Here is a 21011-nt window from a genome sequence, read left to right on the forward strand (position 1 = left end):
ATGAAATTATGTAATGTCTAAACAGTAAAAAAAATATTTTTTAATTAGATGAATATGCATTTTAATGTCTCCAAATGACGATCGAATTAGGGGTCATCTTCAAAACTCGTCTCCATAACGGAAGTAATATTGACTCTGTAAATCATCTGAAATCAAAATTCTTTTTATTTTTATTAATTATATGAGTGTCGTTATGGCAGGAACTAAAATAATGTCAATTGCCTGAAATTTGTCAAAATAATGGCATTGAAAAAAAAAATTAATTTTTTGTCCTAAAAATTTGTTACTTTTTTGTGAATAACAAATCGAATATTTGTTGTAAAATCATGATTCTAGTTCCTGCCATGCGCAAAAGTATTAGGATCAAGAGGAAAAAAGAATTAAGTCAATATCTTAATCTATTTTTGAGTTATTAGTTCCGTCAGGTCGAAAAATGTGGTTTTGAGAAAAATGCGTTTAAAGTTTTGGTTTGACCTTTTTCACATATAACAAATTTTTTAGTACACTTACAATTATTCTGCAATACTAGGGCCATACACTGATTCTTCCTCCTCTTCATAAAATTCATTTTCCATTAATCTCTCCAATCGCCGAGCTGTTCTGGCTTCTCTTGAGGATTCTGACGTACGACAATTTGCTTTGCTTATGCGCTGTCCGTTCTTTTCATCGGCAAATATTTTTGCTATTTGTCCAAACCGGATCCCTAGAATGTTCATTATTTTTAATAAACTTATAAAACCGTCATTAAATGTACACGTTGCTAAAAATGCTGAAACAGATATAATTTTTGGCCCACAAAAATTGTGTTTCGGCGCGTAGTGCCAGAGAACTTCGTTGTAACTTTCGTTATAACATTATTTTGTGTATGTCCACCGAGACATCGCGTTAACAAATTATCGTCAGAAAGATCTTCATAAATCTTGTAAATGGCAGATTGTACTTCAGAAGTCAGAGGTGGATCGTGATGATAATTTTGAATTGTGCCGTTAGTCTCCGCAACGCGCCAACTGCACCAAGAATCTAACCCCGGTGGACAATGAGAATGCATGGGCTGTTTGTCGGTGGATATTTTATGATAGTATGTCGCCCATACTGCATTTTTCATATTCTGTAAAGATTCTGTAATTTGTCGTATTGCTAATCCATAATAAATAGTCAAATCTTTAATTAATTTATCTGTTAATTTTCCTGTTCCTTTTCCATCAATACCTTTGTGCGACTTTTTAGCATTTCTCAATCTGCTTCCCATACGCTTTTGAACATGTGAAATGCATTCTTTTTTGTTCATTAACAATTCGTCTCCATATGGGTTCTTATTGAGCAAACTTGTGAAAGTTTCACTTTCACCGTCACCTATATAGTTTTTGTATTTAACGCCGTGTAAATCTTGAGATCGTTGGAACATTTCAATAATGCCGTCAACTTTCATTTTTTCTGCGCTTCCTGAGTGATTGATAGTGCAGTCTTTTTCATGTTCGTGCCACAATAACTCTTCTATAGAATCATCATGTTTTCAAAGTGAACATGCTTTACAAAAGTTAGATTTGACAATAACATCCAGTACTTTGTTTGCATACTTTCCGATCAGTATAACGACGCCAAATAAGGAGGACAAGCCTCTTTTACTCCATGTACCATCACCAGACACAGTTATTAAATGTAAAGGTTTATTTTCTGCTTTTGCGTTTTCTTCGATTTCTTTTTTTGCAGTGTTTTTTATACTGAGATCATGCACAGCTTCTGCAGCCATATAAATGTTGTCCAAAGCAGAATAATACATACGCGAAGTAAAACCTGTGCATAAATCCATCAAACCGCAGAATATATTTAAGCCATTCAATCCAATGCCCAAAATACGCATCACAAATATTATACGTCGATTAATCTCGAACGATTGATTATTAATAAGAGGGCAAGAAGGAATGGCTCCTACAGCTGCATTCGACGACTAATTTAAATCCCAACCCCATTTCTCCAGTCTTACTAAAACTAATTTCTCTTTTGCAATTTTTGCACACCAATATTTCAGTTAATTTATTAAAAATTGATAAAAATTTATAAAGCAATAATATGCTTTGTAGCATATCCATTTGCACGTCACTATTATTACATTCTTTTAGTTTTTTTGCCGATGTACTGGCGAACTCTGTTTCCAATTCATTTGAATATCGATTCCCATGAAAAGATCGTTTCTTACTTTTATGTCCAAGTCGAATATCACTTTTAGAAAATTTCTTTTCACGGAACATTTTGAAATACATGATGTAACCGACATGATATGTATAACAAAATACGAGATTTGAGCAGTTCTAACCTATTCCTAGTATAAGAAAGTAAGTCTTTTCTTGGACCAATAGAAACCCTCAAAAAATTCACTGTAACTGACATCTACCGGTTTTCTCTTTGAATTATGACTTCAATAGCATTACAAGAGCTGCTGTGCCGGTAAGCGCTTAGAGGCCCCTTGCGCGCTTATATATTTGAGCTCATAACTCCGTCAATATTACGAATTTAAAAAAATCCTTTTACAGGGATATTTTACACACATGTAGAAATCAAAATATGTAAAAAATTTTTCGATTTTTTTTCGCCTGCAAAGGTGAAACGCCCCTTATGCCGCGGGAAGCGCTTTCAGATGGACAAATTATTATATCTGTATATATGTATATAAAGAAGTGATATAAAATTTGATTTACATCAATTTATTCAATGCAGCCGATGAAAAATTTCTGATTTCCGATTACCTTCGTAAAATCTTTTTTTTTGTCTATACAAAATATCTCTGTATGTAAAAAAAATATATACATATATATAAGATTGATAAAAAAACTTTAAAATTCTACATACTTATAATCTTTTTTTATTTACGAACTGAAAGCTGTATAAGAGAAATAAACGAAAACTAACATTTTACTTTTCATAATCGCACTCAAGAATCATTAAAGCTCACGGATTAAAAAGACAAGTTATATACAATTATGTCCGAATTATATATTATATACAAGGCAGACATATGACAATTATGGCATGCGAGTGCCATTGAGATTCGCGAGGAAGAGATCTAGGATCTAAAAACAGCCTGACTTCAAGTAGAGATTTTATTGAAATATAAGGAATCTGTACCAGACAGAACTAAAATTACCGTTGAATTTGGTACTACCGGGGTTCACGTATCGTATATGCCTGCGTAGTCACTGCGTTATCGTTTCATGTCTTTTTTTTCATCTCCCTTTTCTCTTTTTTTTTTCTTTATCAGTATAAGTAGTCTGAATATATTTATAAGTACAGAAACAATATCGAAGGTACGCGCACAGTCTATCTTGAAGTTCTAAAGCTAAGAAAAGGATTTCTCTCTTTTTTTTTCTCTATAGCTCTATTAGTTGCAATTTTACATTTACAACTAAAGGGGTAGGGGGGAGGGGGTTTCCGTGTCTCTTTATCTATGTACAACTGATAATTCAAAGATTTATATAAGCCATCCTTCTCACACATGCTCCGTCCGCCATAGCGAAACGTACAAGTTTCATCCAAACTATGTATGTACAATTTTCTTTTTACAGGAAATGCTTTCCATATGAATATATACAGTGGTTTACATTACATGACAATTGAAATGTATACTTCAATCTTCCGCATTGATAATTATAACGAATATGTCAATCTAAATCTTATGCGAATGGCCCCCGTTTAAAAACAAAAGGAACAAACACGCACATAGATCTATCTCTTTGATCTGTTTTCCAAGAGTTGTCGGAATTTCCTTTTTTGACAAATTTCTCTAAAATCTCATTGAGTCCCAACGACTATTGGGACACGCGATGACGCAGTAAATCGTGCTAAACGCAGGAAATAACATCTTGCCGAACACGCTCACAAATAAGACACACCGCACATATATAATACATTCTAATTATAGCTACATTAAGGACGTAGAAACCTAAAAGTTCTCGTATTAATTATAATAAATAAGCAACGTATATATATATTTAAATTTAACACGTATCGTGCACGTTAAATATATATTAATGCGTTTAATATATATTTAAATATATACTTACGCGTTTAATATATATTTAAATATATACTTACGCGTTTAATATATATTTAACCCGAGAACTCTTTTTTTTTAACATAACACTATCCACAGAAGGGGCCCTATCATGCTGTAGTCTTCTGCTCCATCAAGTAATCGCATCGTGCTTTAGCGATGCTGTATGTATCTAATATGACAAGAAACTCCAAAGCAAGTACTGAGACACTAGTCTAATTTCGATAATTTCAAATTTCTGTCCCTATAAATATGCGAGAAAGAAGCGTATGTATTAAACATTTTATTCATTTGCAAATAAGCGCAAGCATAATTGTCAACTTGTATTTAGTTTACCTAAATGTAAAACGAAACTATGTAGCTAACGTACTTGTGCTTGAAACACACAAAACATCTTCTGAAGAATATTCTATTATATCGGCATAAGGCCTTGCGCACAATAGAAGGAATAAGGAATTGGGAATAAAGAATAAACGATTTCAACCTATCAGAAACTGTGTATTCCGATCTGATTTCTGATAGATTAAAATCGTGTATTCTTTATTCCTAATTCCTTATTCCTGCTATTGTGCGCAGGGCCTAAAGAAACAAAAATTATTAGCTTATTATATTGTCGTACTTCTTTTCATCATTTTTCACACATATTTTTCGATTATTTTCGAATTAAATTCAGTAATTGCTTGAATTTCTTTATTCTTTCTCACGTGGCTTCTCTAACACCGCAGTAGGATTTGCTCCGTATAGAAGCAAATGTCAAAGAGATCTAATAATCAGGGAACATCATTTGATAATTGAAAAAAGAAATCAATCTTCGATAAGAAAAATAATTAAAGAAAATAAAAATATATAAGAAATAAGAAAACGTGATACTGTATTTCAAAATAGTATGTTGTTTTTTTTTTCAATTCAAGAGGAAGAAAAATTGAAAACTGTCTCAATCTGTTGAGACACAACAACAACCATGGCATCATAAGCCAACCGCAAATTGTAAATTTTTTCAATTATTTCTGGGAGTTTATAGATTTTTTCTCACAAATCAGAGAATAAAATTTTCATTTATAAACAAACATAAATAACAAGAAGGGGCTACAAGCCAGATTTTTATGTATTTCAAATGAATTTCATTAACCCCTTCTTGTTATTTATGTTTGTTTATTATTATTGAACCATTATATGATTATCATTATATATTCCGAGCGGTTGTAATCGATTGAGCACACTTAGAACTTGATCGGTTCAGCCCTTATTGAGTTTCCGATAACCTTGATCTGACGCAACTCGCTGGTTCGCGTAAAGGAGGCACGTCCGTGTCTCGCGCCACAGCTTAGCGCCGAGACACTACCAGTGTCTCCAGATCTTTATTTCCATTTATGTAATTATGAAATCTGAGTGAGTCTTAAGCTTTACTGTGTGATAGGAGCGTTTACCGTGGGAAAGAATTAATGACGCATTGTAAACGGAATAATGATAAGTGTAATAGTGAGAAGATTTATCAATGCAAACTATATGATATAATTGAAAGTCATTTTGAAAGTCGGCTAATATACCATACAGCATCACTAAAACGAGGTAACAGTATACCGAGTAGCGTGTAAATATAATCAGATGTTGAATATAATTAGATTTGGATTGTTGTACTAATTTCAACGCGCCTTTATCATCAAAGGAGCATCCTGCTATTTGGTGATATTTGATAATTGGAATCTAAAAATAAAATTAATTCACTAAGAGATATGCAATAATCTCGCGGAACTGTCACGATCGATATATGCTGGACTTTCTACACTAAATAAAAATAATTAATTATATACCAAATGAGAATATACACAAAATCGAATAAAGCGTTCGATAGCATCGAAATGCATCTATCGTCAAACGGGTATCGCGAATTAGTTCAAGTCGAACCAAGAAAACGCATCACCACCGATAATGATTGAAATACTGTGTTTCCTCCAAATCGAATGACATTTTGTAATCGCCTGAAATTTTTGAATCATACACTTTCTTACATACATTCAAAATATAATTTACACATTTTTCTTTCGCGATACTCTATTTTCCAACACGTAGCAAAATATTCACCGATGAATAGGGTACAACATTGTAACGTGTTGAAAACCATTTTTTTCTCTTCAAAATAACTCGGAACATCTCCCCCCGAATCGCTTCCACGAAGCAGTTTCAGTATTCTAAAAATGAATTAGAAAAATATTTTTTTTCCTAAGTATATCTCGTGTATATAATATATATCCCGTAGTGTAAAAACAAAAGTTGAAGATTTTTATTTTATAGCATTCTCTTAGCGTTCTAAGACAAGCAAATAATAAAATCGATTAGAAGATATATTATCCTCTAATATCTTCCAGATCTTCAGCGTGTGATTAAAATCTATCAAGCATTTTAAAATATATCATGATAGTGGTATGATGTATACTCGATAATGAATATCATACCGACATTGCCTAGTTTACAATCAATTTACACAAAATCGTACACAATGATCTGTCTGGACACAACGATCAATTTTCAGTAAAAAAAAAAATCGCGGATCCTCATGTAATGAGGTCCGACTGATTGATCTTCGTTTCAGCATCTGTTTGATATTCTTAGAATTCCAATTGGTGCTCCAAGATCTTTACGTGATACTTTCGCGATTTTCATTGCGATACTTAACATGATGTCTTCATATATCACAAGACAAAATTTAATTTGCTTGGTATCCTGACAACATCCTTGATTTAACATCCAACGAATGAAAATAATTTATATTTACATATTGTGATTCAATACGACTTAAAGCGGACATTCCCGTTGCAGGACCATCAAAGATGTTAGATTCTTGAAGCTCAAAGAGTTTCTTTGGGATCTCTTTCTCGAAAGAAACCTTTTTCAGTCTTGCATTCCCTGATGGTAACGGTCTTCAGATTAACAGTAACGTCTGTAATAAACACTTGATCCGCCACGGGGTTTCTCGCGTGCCAATAATCCGTGCCGGGATTCGTGAGTGGAACATAAATCTCTGACCTCGGAATCTCGGTTTGTTTTACGCTTGAACTATTATTGTTGTTGTTATTGTTGTTGTTATTGTTGTTATTATTATTATTATTATTATTGTTATTATTATTATTATTAGGGCTATGGTGTCCATTCACGACAGTGGGTAACCTGTTGTTATTAGTGTAAGAGTCCGTGGGACTGGGTGATTTGTGACCGTTCGCTTTGTCAGCAGCAACTGCACCATTCGATTTATCCAGCTTTTGCTCCGCTAATTGCTTCTTCTTTGTTGTGACTTGCTCTAAAGGTGTATCTATCTGAGGAGATAGCGGTGCCGGTGGTGCACGCGGGAGAGAGGGTGGCGGACCATGAGGTACATCAGCTTCGGGACGCTTTTTGTCCTGTACTGCTGGCGCCGGTGTCGTTGGCACTGCCGGCAGAGGTTCTTCCGGTGTCGATTTCACGCTGGAGGACGACGGCCTTCTTTGATTTTGTCCATTAGCTTTGTGACTCTATAATGTAAAATGTAAATCTTGCTTTTATATCAATCAGGAAGATACGACATCAAAATGCAATTATTGGTATTTTTAGGTATGTATTTCCCTTTTGAATGCCTTTGTGTATCCATTAGCCACACTTTTATCGTTTTATAATCTAAATGGATTGTAATTCATGTACGCAAGTTAAAAAAATTTTTATATATCAATTAGATGTTTTTAAGTTTTTGCTACAACATTAATTAGATTGAAAATTTTATTTACATATTTTTAATTTGTTACACGTATATAAAAAATTGTTTTAATCCCATATCATAATTTAATTTTAATAGCGTTCAACGTAATGATAATTAGTTGTTATATAATTATATATAATTATCGAAACTTACATAAGATGGATTTGTGGGGTTGTTTTTCAAAGGCAATAACCGAGGAACTTTGCTCGGAGGTGGGCTACCACTGCCACTACTAGGACTACTCGTGGTAATTGTTACGCCAATCTTGCCAGATCGACTAAGAACTTCCGCCTTCCTTTTCATACGTTCTTTTCTAGGCAATAGAGGTATGTCCATACTACTGACTGAACTGTCAGAATCGACGCTGAACGTTGATGCTAATTCTGGCGACTCATGGCTGTCTAAGGAACTTGGGAGGGTGTCCTCATCAGGAGCTACTGGATTTAAACGAGATGCTGAAGTGCTGCCCGTCGTCGATTCATCTTGACTGTCTTCGCCTACCCTTTCGTCTCCACCAGGTTCCTCATCGACAACAAGATTAGACAGTTGTTCCTGAAAATGAAGATGAATGTCGTCGATTAAATTGTGTGCAAAAAATACGTTTCTATTCCAACTTTATGATCCTGTTAACTCTCGAGTTTAAGTTACGATTATTTTACAAAATGAAGAAAGATTTTATGAGCAGCTATACTCAGCGAAGAACACCATAAAGTTCGCCAAGATACTAAGCTATTAAAGTGATTCAGTGTAATGAGGAAGTGATAAATGATCTCTTGAGGTATCTTCGTACTAAAAACATGATACCAACATGTAAATTATATATACATATAAAATTGCGAAAATTGCAAAAAGGACTTTTCGACTCGATTTAGTCCACTTTACCTGCCCATATTTGGTGATTATTTTGGGACATCCTGTATGTATATATATATATATATATAATTTAAATATCTTCTCCTTCTTACTTAAAAATAGAATATGTTCCGTGTTTAAAAAACTTTGTGACAAATAAATCTGTCTTTTTTTAGAAAAACATACTTGACGTGATATTCGAATTTTTCTGTATAGTTTGTATCTAATAATTAAATTTTTGTTAGAGATAACTAATACTCAATTTAATATAACGAGTAAAGTGATCTATGTAAAACACCGGACTATAGATTACGGATGTATAAGAAAATATTATTTGTTTTAAAACTGTATTGTTTGATTTAATTATGGCACTCTTTGCTCAATTTTAACGTGATTATTAAAGTCATTTATTTGAAATAGAAAGTATAATAAATTGAGTATTTATTACGAAAAAATATATTCTTACGCTGTATCTAGTATCCCTTCGCCTTGGCCTTCTGGTGGGTACTACATCTGCACCTTTTTGGCTTTCCTCATACAATTCGATTAATCTGATGTCCAAAATATTTTCTTCCGGCTCCCACGTGTTGTATCTAAAATACAAGAGAAATTACATCTCAGTTACGAACGTCATTCCATTTAATTACAGACTTTCGATTTCGTACTCACTTTTTGCTCCATCCTTTCCATTTGACAAAATACTCGATCTTGCCCTAAAAAGAAGAAAAGAATTATCAATTTTAAAGGATTGTCAATCATGGTTTTCAACAATATGATATAAACACGTGTTTTAATGAACGAGAAATTAAGCTGTAGATTCATAAAAATTCGCGAATTTTGATTCAGACCGAAATATAAGAGAATGAAGAGAAATTATTGAATCGTTTAATACAATTACATTGACGGTAAATACGAGCGTCAACGCGTTGAGCGACACGTGAAGCAGCGTGCGTGAGTTGTCATTTCATTATTCTCAATTATCGCGACGTTACCACGTGGATATCTGTCTATCCAAGAGAATTGCAATGAAATTATATTTCTAAAAACGCAATAAGAAACGTGGGTATACGTGTAAAATATTAATAAGTATAAAATAGCGATATGGAAAAATAAAAAACTTTTGTATCTTCAATCATGGAAATAAAAAAGAAGTTTGGATAATGTTTACAAAGATATAGTAAACATTTTGTTTCGTGATGTGACGATTCAACATCGATCTCTATAACATTGTTTTCTTCATGCATTCGCTATTGACGCGTAATTGACGCATTAATCACTTTCACAGTAATTAGACTCTACCAGTTACGCATCAACGTCAGAATTATGCCATTGCGTGCACGTGTTGCGCGCCGTGCGCATGTCGGACAGATCATACGCCGATAAGATCTGCCCATCGATAAGAGCCGACTCGCTTATCAGCGCACGTAATTACAGGTCAAAGCGCGATAATTAATAGCGGGAGATGCGTTACGAATTGTCTCGTAAGATCCTTCACATGTTTTGTCAATTGCCAGACGGATCAAATTGAGCGTGGAAGCTCGATTTGCCGTTAATCAATGAGTTAAGGATCGACAGGAGAGACTATGGAGACTTATAGTTAAAGACGAATTTCTTTATGCTGAAATTATGTTATGGCTAAAATACTGGATGAATCGCGTTTTAATTGCGATATTTATAATCAAAAAAGACTCCTGAAGGTTTGTACAGAGCGATTTTTTTGAAAAAAAGGCAAAATAAAAATTTCTTCTGATATCTCACCTCGATGTATACTATAGTGCAATTCAGGTGTACATAATTTTATTATTAAAAAATTTTCAAGAATTAATTTGTAAAATCCGGCTCTGTACGCGCCTTCGCAGCTTCAAAAAAAAGAAACAAAGAAGGTTTTATGATATAATATTACTTCTTGAAGATAAAATATCAGCATAAAAACATGTATCTGCACCGTAAATAAGGAGCATACCATTTTATTCATTAAAATGTTTTTAAGAATGAAATTGCAAAATTTTGTTCTTTAATAGGCTTCGTAGCTTTGTAAAATATAAGCTAAAACGAGTTTCATGGCAAAATACTGCTTTTACGAGACAGTATATGGTAAAGTCTGATAGAATACAGATATATAGCTGCACCACAAAAATGAGGTGTAAATGAGCTTGTCACTCCTGTCGATCCTTACCAAGTTGAGATAAACGAATAGAATGCATTTATTTATATTCTGAGATCGATGGATCTAACGAGATAAAAAAGAAATTATTACATAAGAACCGATCGTTAAGAAACAGTGAAAAAAATATAGTCAATTCAGTTTAAAGATCACTGAATTTTTAATAAACGTTTTTGAAACATTTAGAATAAATCTTACTCTGAAGAGTAAAATCTTATTCTTAAGATTGAAAATTGAGCCACTTTTTTTCGAGACTGACTCAATTATCACTCTTTAGAATGAGATTCCACTCCAAAGAATTTAGAGAGTATAGAGTAAATGTAGTTATAATTGCTTAGCATATATGAATTCGCTCGCATATCGAGGACAGCAGGATGTTTCCTGTCTAAATATTCGTGTAACTATTGCGATTATTCGAGAAACTTCAACAGAAATTGTACCGTTTCGCAACAACTAGAGATGATATTTCATAATTTGACATATCAATGTTTGACAAGTAACAATAATAATTGACAATTGATAATAATTGTTTGAATTGTTTCTCAAATAATCAGTTATAATATATGTATACATATATGTGAATATTCAGACAGGAATCTCATGCTTTGGAATATGCTCCGATTTGCACGGAAATTTATGTGTCACAAATATTGATTATTAGAAAAAGGATAAAAAGAAAAGGATAAATTTCAATCTTAATGTTAATTTTGTCTCTATTTATTAATTTTAAACTAAGTTCAATTTTGTTTTCTAAAATGATATATATTTTAATTCTGAGAAGCGACGCGATTCACTGAACTCCACGAATCAGAAAGTCCATCTGAAAATTTTCTCGTTTGAAAATTAGAAAGAAACGTGAACATTTTCATGCTTTAACACTAAAATTTTACATTAATAACAATTTTTACAAGCGGCAACAACAACACATCAAACTAAGCTTACGCCAACTTGCGTTAAATATGAGTCAACGTATACTCCATCTCTACATACATTTAATCTTAATCATTTTATTATAACAAATTATTATTACTTAAAATATAAAAACATGTCGTATAGTAACAGAAATTTTCCTTTTAAACGCCATTGCGCATAAAAATCGTAATCGTAAGATCATAAAAAGCGATAAATTGATTGGCTACTGCGTCGGGGCCAAGGATTGTCGCGTCCTTTACGCAGAAGCGAAACGTCATAACCTCAAAGCCACGATCATAGATGCAAGTTTTCGACCCGTCGAAAGATTGCGATTAACGCCTTATCCTTACGACCATCAATCGAAAGACAATCACGTGACTTACCGCTTGCCTCATAGACTATCAATTTATCGCTTTTTATGGTCTTACGATTAAATATTTTTACGTGCAATAATCTTAACTAATAACACATCACTTAGATTGATTATCTCAAGCTAAAGAGTTATACGAAATACTGAATCGCCCAAAAAAGATCTTTTCCTCTTTTAATTGTAATACTTGTTTGATTTAAACAAAACTTTACGAAAAGTATCTATATTATAAAACAGCCGTTAATTTTTTTATTATTTCTTTTGCCATAAATGTATAAACGGAACGCAATATCAACTTGTCTCTGGTGCCAACAAGCTCGCCTCTGTAAAGTTAGCACCTTATGTCTCAAAAAATGAAATTTTCGTCACAGTTCCGAATGCATTCCTAAGGATGCCTTTACTCAATTCGCAAATCACAAAACGTAGTTCGCAAATGCTAACGCAGAATGACGATCACCGCACACAAGATACACACAGATAGAGATCAACCGTATAGGGCGTATAGCCGGTCACAGAAAAGTTGCAACACCTTTTTTTCGATGGGTTTCGGAAAGCTTGCTCATGGAACGATTGGTTCTTCTTATTCATGGATCCACAAATAAGAACCAATCGCTCGGTGAATAGGCTGCATTCCGAAACTCATCGAAAAAGAAGTGTTGCCTTTCTGTGATCGGCTATACACAATGAAGAAAACAAATGCAAATTTTCATTCTGCGTTTGTGTTTGCGAACTACGTCTTGCGAGTTGCGAATTATGTAGAGGCACCTTAAGGCTGAGTTGTTCTACCTTTCGATAAACTTCAGCTCACTGTCTTACTCTTTTGTTTATCAAAATTCTAATAGGTTTCACATAAGTGTATCACATAAGTTTATCTGAAGATGGAACAACCGACTCTCTAAGAAGTTCCCGTCCGAAACACAGAACAAAAACTCACGATGTTTTCTAAACTATTAAGCCTATTCTACAATGTGCTTTTTATCTTCTGTTTTGTTATTTTTGCTATTTTTTACATCTCTTGTCTTTGCTTCTTATCCGGTTTTTTGTTTTATATCACCCGAGATAAAAGTCAACGAACTTCGGAAGAAACAGGAACACATATAGCAAGAAATGCAATTGTCGATAAAACGGTTGCAAAGGGGAAAAAAGCAAGAGGTAAAAAGCAAAAAACAGAAAACAAAGAGCACATTGTAGAATAGTACAAGTTTAGTCCTAGCCACGGAATAAAAAGAAGAAGACCAACTCGAAGATGAAACGTGGGCTCGAAACATGGCTTCGGAAAACACATGCAAAATCGCAGAAAATCAGGACGATGCGATTTTAGTGCCGTTGCGGAAAAAATTGGAAGTACATACCACATGATAACGCGTATAGAATACACATGTATGCAAGTTTTTTTTTAAAGCAGAAATTCCAATTTGTATAAAATTTTATTTTATTTGATTAAATAGTAAATGCATTAATATTTATTGAAAAATACATACATGCATGCATAGTCATAAATCATCATTAAATTATCGTTTTTTAACTTATCGACATCAAAAAACTTTGAAATTGAAAAAAAAAAAAAATAAAACGGAACTTGAGCGACAACTTTCCTTCTTGGAATATATTCTACCCATGAAAATACACAAACGTACAAAATTACAGGAAAATGGGAGGAAAAATATTTATCAAATCCTCTAAGTAGACAGTTTTCTCCAACAGAAGCGCTCGAATTTGTTCTTCTGTACAGCGCTTTTCCGAAGCCAGAAATCGAGCTCAACTTTTTTGTGGCCGGCCGCTTGAGTTTGATCTCCTTTTTATTCCGTGGTCTTAGCGCTTTGAATGCTAATAACTTTTGATAGAACTCTTGGGGTGCTATTCAGAACTGTCGACAGAACTGCTGGAACGTTCAAAAATTTTTTAACCCTCTGCAGGTGTTAAATAACCTGACTTTCAAAAAATCGCCATATCTCTTAAATTGTTGGTCCTACCTTTCGTTAAAACTCTTAGGATGCTACCCAGAACTGTCGACAGAATTGCCAGAATTAAAAAAAAATTTTCATCTCCCTCAGATGTTAGAAATTTTTCAATCCGACATACGAAACATTACGATTATCTCTTAAACCGTTGGTTCCGGCAGTTCTCTCGACAGTTCTGAATAGCACTCTACGAGTTCTATCAAAAGCCATTAGCATTCAAAGCGCTAGGAGCTAGGACCAATAATTCAGAAAACATCGCGATTTTTTGTCTTGCGTTTTGTGAAGTTGGCACTCTAAATTTTTATTTTTCAATTTTTTACGTTAATTTGCCAGAACTATTTTTCATTTTGGGTAGGAACTCCAGAACTCTTCGAAATGCATTCGGAACTGTGACAAAAATTTAATTTTTTTAAACATGAGATGCCAACTTCACAGAGATAACGAGCCCCTGGTCTCCCCTATCCTATCCTCGCGGTTTCTAGAGCCAATAAAAATATAGAAAAAAGCGAGAGAGAGAGAGAGAGAGAGAGAGAGAGAGAGAGAGAGAGAGAGAGAGATTGAGCGGTTGGAAAACGCGTGAATTTTCCGAAACCATCTTGTGGCGTAAAGCACGGTCGATAGCACGACCGGCTACGTCGATGTTCGATGGGCAGCTCACCCATTGGCGATGGGCCAATAACAGAAACGGCACGCCGCTGCCCCATCGCGATGCACAGGCGTGACAGTTAGAAAACAATGACACGCGCGATACGTCGCGAAACGCGGCACGAATGAAACCCTACGAATGAAGCTGGCGGATGACATGATCGACATGATAACGCGGAGCAGGTTGTCGTCCCTTCGCAGGACACCGTTACCCGATATTGTTACGTGTCGATAACGTAACAATCGTGTCATCAATTCGCGAGAGAAAATGCGCTTTATGACGCTTTACACGTCATTTCACGAGTTCGATTTGTTTGGTTTTCAAAACCGGACGGTGAAACGGCGATCCTCGATACGAACAGACGACGCAGGGCGATTTAAATTGCATCGGAAGAAAGGAAATCTCGCGGATGCGACCCGAATAAAAAATCGTAGAATCTTTTCTCCAAGTGGTTTATCAGTTTCGGTGCTAAATTAGAGTTCAACTTTCCGCGATTCAAAATAAACGAATATCCAGCGTTTCCTCGTTTCAATTTAATTTCATTTTAATGAGTAAAAAAATTATTGTTTTATAGCTGAACTAGTATACGAGTACACGCTGCATTTAAAATAGGTATACAATTAAAATTTGAAGAAAGCGAAAATGAAATATCTAATGCGGTCCAGTATTGCAATAAAAAAAATGTAAAAATCTTTATTATTTGGAGAAATTGGTGAAAATAATAAATTCCGCAAACATAGCTTGCCGACTTTGATTGTGCAGCAATTCAAATGCTTGAAGTCACGCGAAAGACTAGCACTACGTCGAATCCACAAAACGATAAAGGAGTAATCCCGTATCACACCACGCATTGGAAGATTGAGGACTGCAAATTAAAGATTAGAATTCGACCAATCAGGTAATTTTAATTTTAATCTGTTTTGTTCCGATTGACTGAATTCTAATTCTCAATTCGCAATCCTCGATCTCCAATCCGCGTAGTGTGACACGGGCATAAGGCCAGAATCAGATTACCCCGGATCTACAATAGATTTTTAAGCCTTAAGCCATAAGGAATGGACGAATCACAATCGATTATTCTCCTCGCATTCGACTGTAGTTGGTCAATTTCTTACGGTTTAAGGCTTAAAACATCATATTGTAGATCCGGATTTACGCATTGAAGATTAAGATTGAAGATTGAAATTTGACCAATGAGGACAAAGGAATTTTAGCTCCTATCGTTTTAATTGATCAAATTTCAATCTTTCAATCTTCAATGCGTAATCTAATTTTGGCTCTATGCTCACGTCACACTACGCATAGGAGATTGAGGATTAAAAATTATAAAGATTAGAATTCGACCAATCAGATAATTTTAATTTTAATCTGTTTTATTCTGACTGAATTCTAATCCTCAATTTGGAATTCTTAATCTCTAATGCGTAGTATGACACGGACAGAAGACAGTTTCGCATTGTTTATATTGTTTACATTATTTCGTGCGTTCTTAATTCTTTATGTCCAGCAGTTTACCTTCTTCGCGATTTCCGGATGGCGTGAAAAAAAAAACTGGAACTATTTACGCAAGTTACGCAAATTTTGCAAAGAATTTTCTAGGTAATTTTCGCGGCATTGCGCTCTGCGGCGCAGTGCGCACATTTCATAGAAATACGCCATCGGCTGCTACCAGCTGATCGCCATGCCATACGGAGCCTTTCTCCTATCCGTCAGCGAACCCACCGTTGTCCGCCTCCGGAGACTCCCGTTAACCAGAAATTGTATAGTCGGTGTCAGAATGCGTGGTTGGGATACCTTCTTTTACTAGTAACTCTCTCAATTTGCTTTTAAGAGGATAATAATAAAAATGCAACCCAAACGTATTCATGTATTCACCAAGATTATCATATTGTTTCAATGAAGCGTGAAACAAATGAAAGTTCCTTCCTACATCGTTCGTGATTACGTGATTGTTTCTATTGCCTTTAATAGATACGAGCGACTATTTATTAAACGTAATCGATTTGTGTCCGTTTTCACCAATATAGATTAATTTTAATCTCGATTTAATCTCTTTGTATGCTGTAAGCCTTAAGTTGAATCGAGGTTAAAGTTCAACCTACGTTCGGGAGAAAAAGCAACTTTGTAACTGTTGTAAGATTCTTTAATATAATTGGTTTAGATTCAGTAAGGAACTAAAGACAAGATCAATTATATTATTATACTGAACGCAGCCATTGATGGAGATGAGTATTAGAGACTACATGTATATCCAATTGTGCTTTTAATTATTAAACGTACGATGAAAATAAGAAAAATGATTATCGGAGTTGTTGGAGCATCAAAACAATATCAAATTAAGTTTGGAGGATTGGTAGAGTACTTGAAATCGATTATGTTGAAAGTCTGAAAGTAATCACACGTTTTTGAGATAAGTTTATTAAAAATACGTATATATGTGTGTTAATCTAATATCTAACTTTGACCGTAATTGGTGCTTCTCGTATTAAATTGATCTATTTACTTTTCGCTCCCTCTCTCTTTCTCGCAGCTTTCACGTTTAAAATAACGGAGAACGTTTCGAGACAGAGACGAGCCGTTATTATTCCTCCTGTCAACGTGTCGTAACGTAACGGGGCGCGGAATCGCGGTTTCGTTAACGGGAGCGAATCGATAATCTCACGATGGCAAAACCGGTGGATCGACCAGTGACAATCGATCTTCAAAGCGTGTTCTCGGCAATATGATAAAAGTAGACAACGCGAACGGCATTGTGTGAACCAGGTAAAAGCCGGAGGGTCTGTACCTGTCGGCGCGTTATGTCCGATATCGCGAGTCGTAAAAGCGTTTAGCGTCGTGGAAGAAGCGGCAGCCGCGCGAAGCCGGCTGTCAGCGAAAGAGAGAACGAAGAAGAAAAAAAAAGAGACAAGAGAGAGAGAGAGAGGCGCGAGGTAGGAGAAGGGAGAGATAGAGGGGGCGGTAACGGCGCGCGGACGGATTCCGCCTGGTAGCGCCATCTGGAGGCGGCCGCGCGCGATACTAACCCGCTTTTCCCTCTTTTTCGTGATCCGCTCCGCGGCGTAAACTCTGTCACCCAACTCCATGGCAACGATGACGGTGCGGTCTTTAATCCTGACGTTCTGGATAATCCTCGGTCGGTTTGTGGTTGCGTATCACGTGCGGTATCCTGCGAAACACCATATGTAAACCGGCGCGCAACACACACCGGCGTGGTGGCAGGCGGATCGATCACAGACACGTGCGCATGTATATATACACACGCGCGCACATACACACACAAACACACCCACACACACACACACACCACGCACGCGCGCGCGGGTGCGTGTCAATTGAGAGCGATCACTGTATGCACGTGCGTCGCGTCGCGTCGCGTCGTGCGAGACGACGATCGTCCACTCCGATCGATCGCACCTTCCAAGTACCGGGCACCGGCATGCGCTACGTGCAGCAGCCGAGAGACACGTGCGCGATTACCACGTGGCGCGATCGTATCTACGAACGGAGTCGTCTTCGCGATGATCGGAGTATCAGTTCGTTCGCGACTCCGCGTCGCGCATTGTCGGACGTGCGTTGTCAGTCGCGACGCGTCGCCGTCATCTGTATCTCTGCGAGCGGCGTGACGTTGCTCGGCATCGCCCGATTCCTGCTCCTTTTCCCGCGAAGCGATCGGTCGCGCGAGCGCCAAGTCGTTTTACAGACGGAGTGCTATTTCAGCGACGTGACGGAGGAAGCGGGGAGCGAGACGGGCCGCGCGATGTTTTTCGAAAAGCCAGTAGGAGCGGCGATCACGGCGAGCGAGATCGATGAATTCGCGCGTCCCATCGGAAAAAAAAAGGAGGCAAGCAGGGACCCCCGATGTCCGATTTTCAGCTTCGTCCGTGCGCACGTACGAGTATGTACGTACACCCGCAGGACACGCGGATTATTTCTCCGTCGTCGATCTTGTTATTCGAGGAAGAGTGAACGACGGCTGAGTTCCGCTGGTTGCGAGCGCGCAGCCGCAGCGGTGAGCTACCGGCGTGGAGCGACGCACGTTTTTCCTCCTCGTCGTTGCGTTGTCGTCGTCGTCGTCGTCGTTTGCCTGTCGCTGCTGCCACCCGTCGTCCGTAGTCGCCGTGCCGTTCGGGCAAGATCGGGCCGCTCGCTCGTACGTGACGTCAGCGACTCCCCCTCACGTCGTAAACACCAAACATGGCCGTCGTACGGATATACGCTGGTCGAGTGCGTCCCAGGCTGAACGCGTAAACTGGCCGCAATACGAGTTGCCGCGGGCCGCGGTTATGCGCAGGTAACGCGCAATGACATTCGCGGGCCCCACGACGTACTCACGTATGCTACGGTTCGCGAATGTCCGTGTACCGGAGCGATCGACTCGTGGCGTCTGACGCACTCTACGGATCGAGGCCGACTAGAGACGAGGTCTGCCGAACACCCCTCGCAAGCCTAGTGGACTCGCCCGATCCGTTCGAGGTAAGGAGAGGAGAGGGGATAGAGAGGCAGAGAAAGAGTACGGCAGGGGAAGGGAGAGGCTCTCAACGGTACGTGCGGCATGAGCGCGCGCGCGAGAGAGAGAGAGAGAGAGAGAGAGAGAGAGAGAGAAGCCCGAGGAGAGAGGGAGGGAGAGAACGAGAGCGCGATTGAGTTGATCGAGGACGGGAAGAGGCAAGGAGAGTCGGGGGTGAGGAAGAGTAAGCGCAATGGAGGTAGAAAAGAGAGACGGCGCGACCAGGAGCACCGTCCTCGGAACAAGAAAGCCTCTGGCCTGCCTGCCCTGTTTGCTCGTCCGCTAGCCTGCCTGCCTGCCAGCCAGCCAGCGAGCCAGCCAACCAGCCAGCCACCCCAAGTTCCCTTCTAGGTACGTGTATGCGCGCGCGTTTGTGTGCGAGGGCAGTCGGTGCGACGTTGCCAAGTCTGTTTCATCGATAGCACCGCACCGCAAATGTCACTGTGGCGTACCACCGTAACGACGATGATCGCGAGAGTTCGTACGCGACGTGACGACGCCGCCGCTTGTACGGCAGTAACGCCAACAGTTCGCGATTCTCCACCTCCGGCGAACGAGTCGAAATCGATCGATCGACGACGATGACGACGACGACGACGATGACGCCGCCGCACGCTCTCTCCCTTTCAGTCGAACCTTCGCGCGTCTCTGTTCCTCTCTTCGGCGGCCTCGCGCCACACCGTACAGTACACACTATGTACGCGTATTCGCGCCTAGGACATCCGGCAACACCGCATCCTCCTGCGACGTTCTGTCACATACACACGTACACGTTCCACTGTATTCGACAACGCACGCGCGCGCGCGCGCACCGCACACATATACACACGCACACGCATACACACACACACACACACACACACACGTATACACACCACTGCGCACGGCGGTTCGTAATAAGGCGCTGTGTATCCCTGCGGGCGGTTCAAACTCTGACGTTCGAAAACGAGCGAAAGCGAGCACGCCGTTTCACTAATTTTCGAAAAACACGAGAGCGTCAAGTGCGGAACACACGCGCACCGAGCACTCGATCCCCGACACTTTTTTTTTTCCTATCCTGTCCTGTGGCGAGAGAAACGCGTGTTGCCTCAACGGATCCCGAAACGAGAGTGTCCTCTCCTGCGCGGACGGGCGCACAGGGAGAGCGCGCGCGAACAGGACGGAGAGTGCCCACCGCCCTGGTGCGAGCGAGATGCCACGGTCCGCGGGTAGGGCGGGGGTATATGGGGAACCGTCTTCTCCCGTCCTCGGCGTAAATAACGGGATAAAAAACTCCCGGCGAGAACGGCCGATTGGTCGAGCCCGTAAGGCGCCACCGATGTCCCGAGTCCCACTCCTTTCGCGCGTCCAATCAACGCCTGGTACGGCCCACTCCGGTTTCCCCTCGACGCGTCGCGAAGGCGGGCATTACCGACGAACCCATCGGCCGCATTCGGACTCTCCCTCTCCCCTCCCCCATTCTCCTCCCCTGGACGATCGCGTTGTGTAAAGTCTCCGCGGTGTTTCTCTCGACGAGAGAGTCTGTCGCCCCCCTCCCCTACCCTGCTCTACCCTCCTCCCCCTCTCCATCCCTTCTTCACGTCGAGAAGAGAGACAGAGGCAAAAGTGGGTTCCCTCTCCCTTCCCTTTATCCTTCTCGCACTTCCCCTGACGCAGGAAAACCCGAATAGCGGAGCGCGCGGCTACCGTGCCATCGAGGGGGCCTCTCTCTTTCTATCTTCTCGTCGCCGAACGAACGACCGTGTAAAGCCGTACGAGACGCGAAGCGTGTGTACCGGCCGCGAAGGGCGGGCACATAGACGAGGGACGCGGACGGGCGACGGG

General features: G+C 38.9%; 2 protein-coding genes across 2 annotated transcripts; both read right to left on the reverse strand.

Annotated features, from left to right (window-relative positions):
- LOC108762395 (uncharacterized) lies at positions 1-2308 on the reverse strand. Its single transcript, XM_018509373.1, has 2 exons — positions 511-2308; positions 1-146 (listed from the first exon to the last, which is right to left on the reverse strand). The coding sequence occupies exon 1, from the start codon at positions 1427-1429 to the stop codon at positions 761-763; it is 669 nt and encodes a 222-aa protein (XP_018364875.1). The 5' UTR covers positions 1430-2308; the 3' UTR covers positions 1-146; positions 511-760.
- A 2938-nt stretch (positions 2309-5246) lies between these two features.
- Positions 5247-20280, reverse strand: LOC108762457 (polycomb group protein Pc). Its single transcript, XM_018509467.1, has 6 exons — positions 20063-20280; positions 17704-17846; positions 9297-9340; positions 9094-9220; positions 7929-8327; positions 5247-7554 (listed from the first exon to the last, which is right to left on the reverse strand). Exons 2-6 carry the CDS (start codon positions 17761-17763, stop codon positions 6895-6897), a joined length of 1290 nt encoding a protein of 429 aa, XP_018364969.1. The 5' UTR covers positions 17764-17846; positions 20063-20280; the 3' UTR covers positions 5247-6894.
- Positions 20281-21011: the final 731 nt, after the last annotated feature.

Source organism: Trachymyrmex cornetzi, unplaced genomic scaffold (assembly GCF_001594075.2).
Source record: "Trachymyrmex cornetzi isolate Tcor2-1 unplaced genomic scaffold, Tcor1.1 scaffold299, whole genome shotgun sequence".
Lineage (NCBI taxonomy): Eukaryota > Metazoa > Arthropoda > Insecta > Hymenoptera > Formicidae > Trachymyrmex > Trachymyrmex cornetzi.

Excerpts from the sequence above, each read along its gene's own strand:
- LOC108762395 (XM_018509373.1), bottom strand. The coding sequence starts at position 1,429 with ATGAAAGTTGACGGCATTATTGAAATGTTCCAACGATCTCAAGATTTA.
- LOC108762457 (XM_018509467.1), bottom strand. The coding sequence starts at position 17,763 with ATGGAGTTGGGTGACAGAGTTTACGCCGCGGAGCGGATCACGAAAAAG. Across the intron at positions 9,221-9,296 it reads TGGAAAGGATGGAGCAAAAA|ATACAACACGTGGGAGCCGG; the intron begins GTGAGTACGAAA and ends CTTGTATTTTAG. Across the intron at positions 8,328-9,093 it reads GAAGGGATACTAGATACAGC|GAACAACTGTCTAATCTTGT; the intron begins GTAAGAATATAT and ends CTTCATTTTCAG.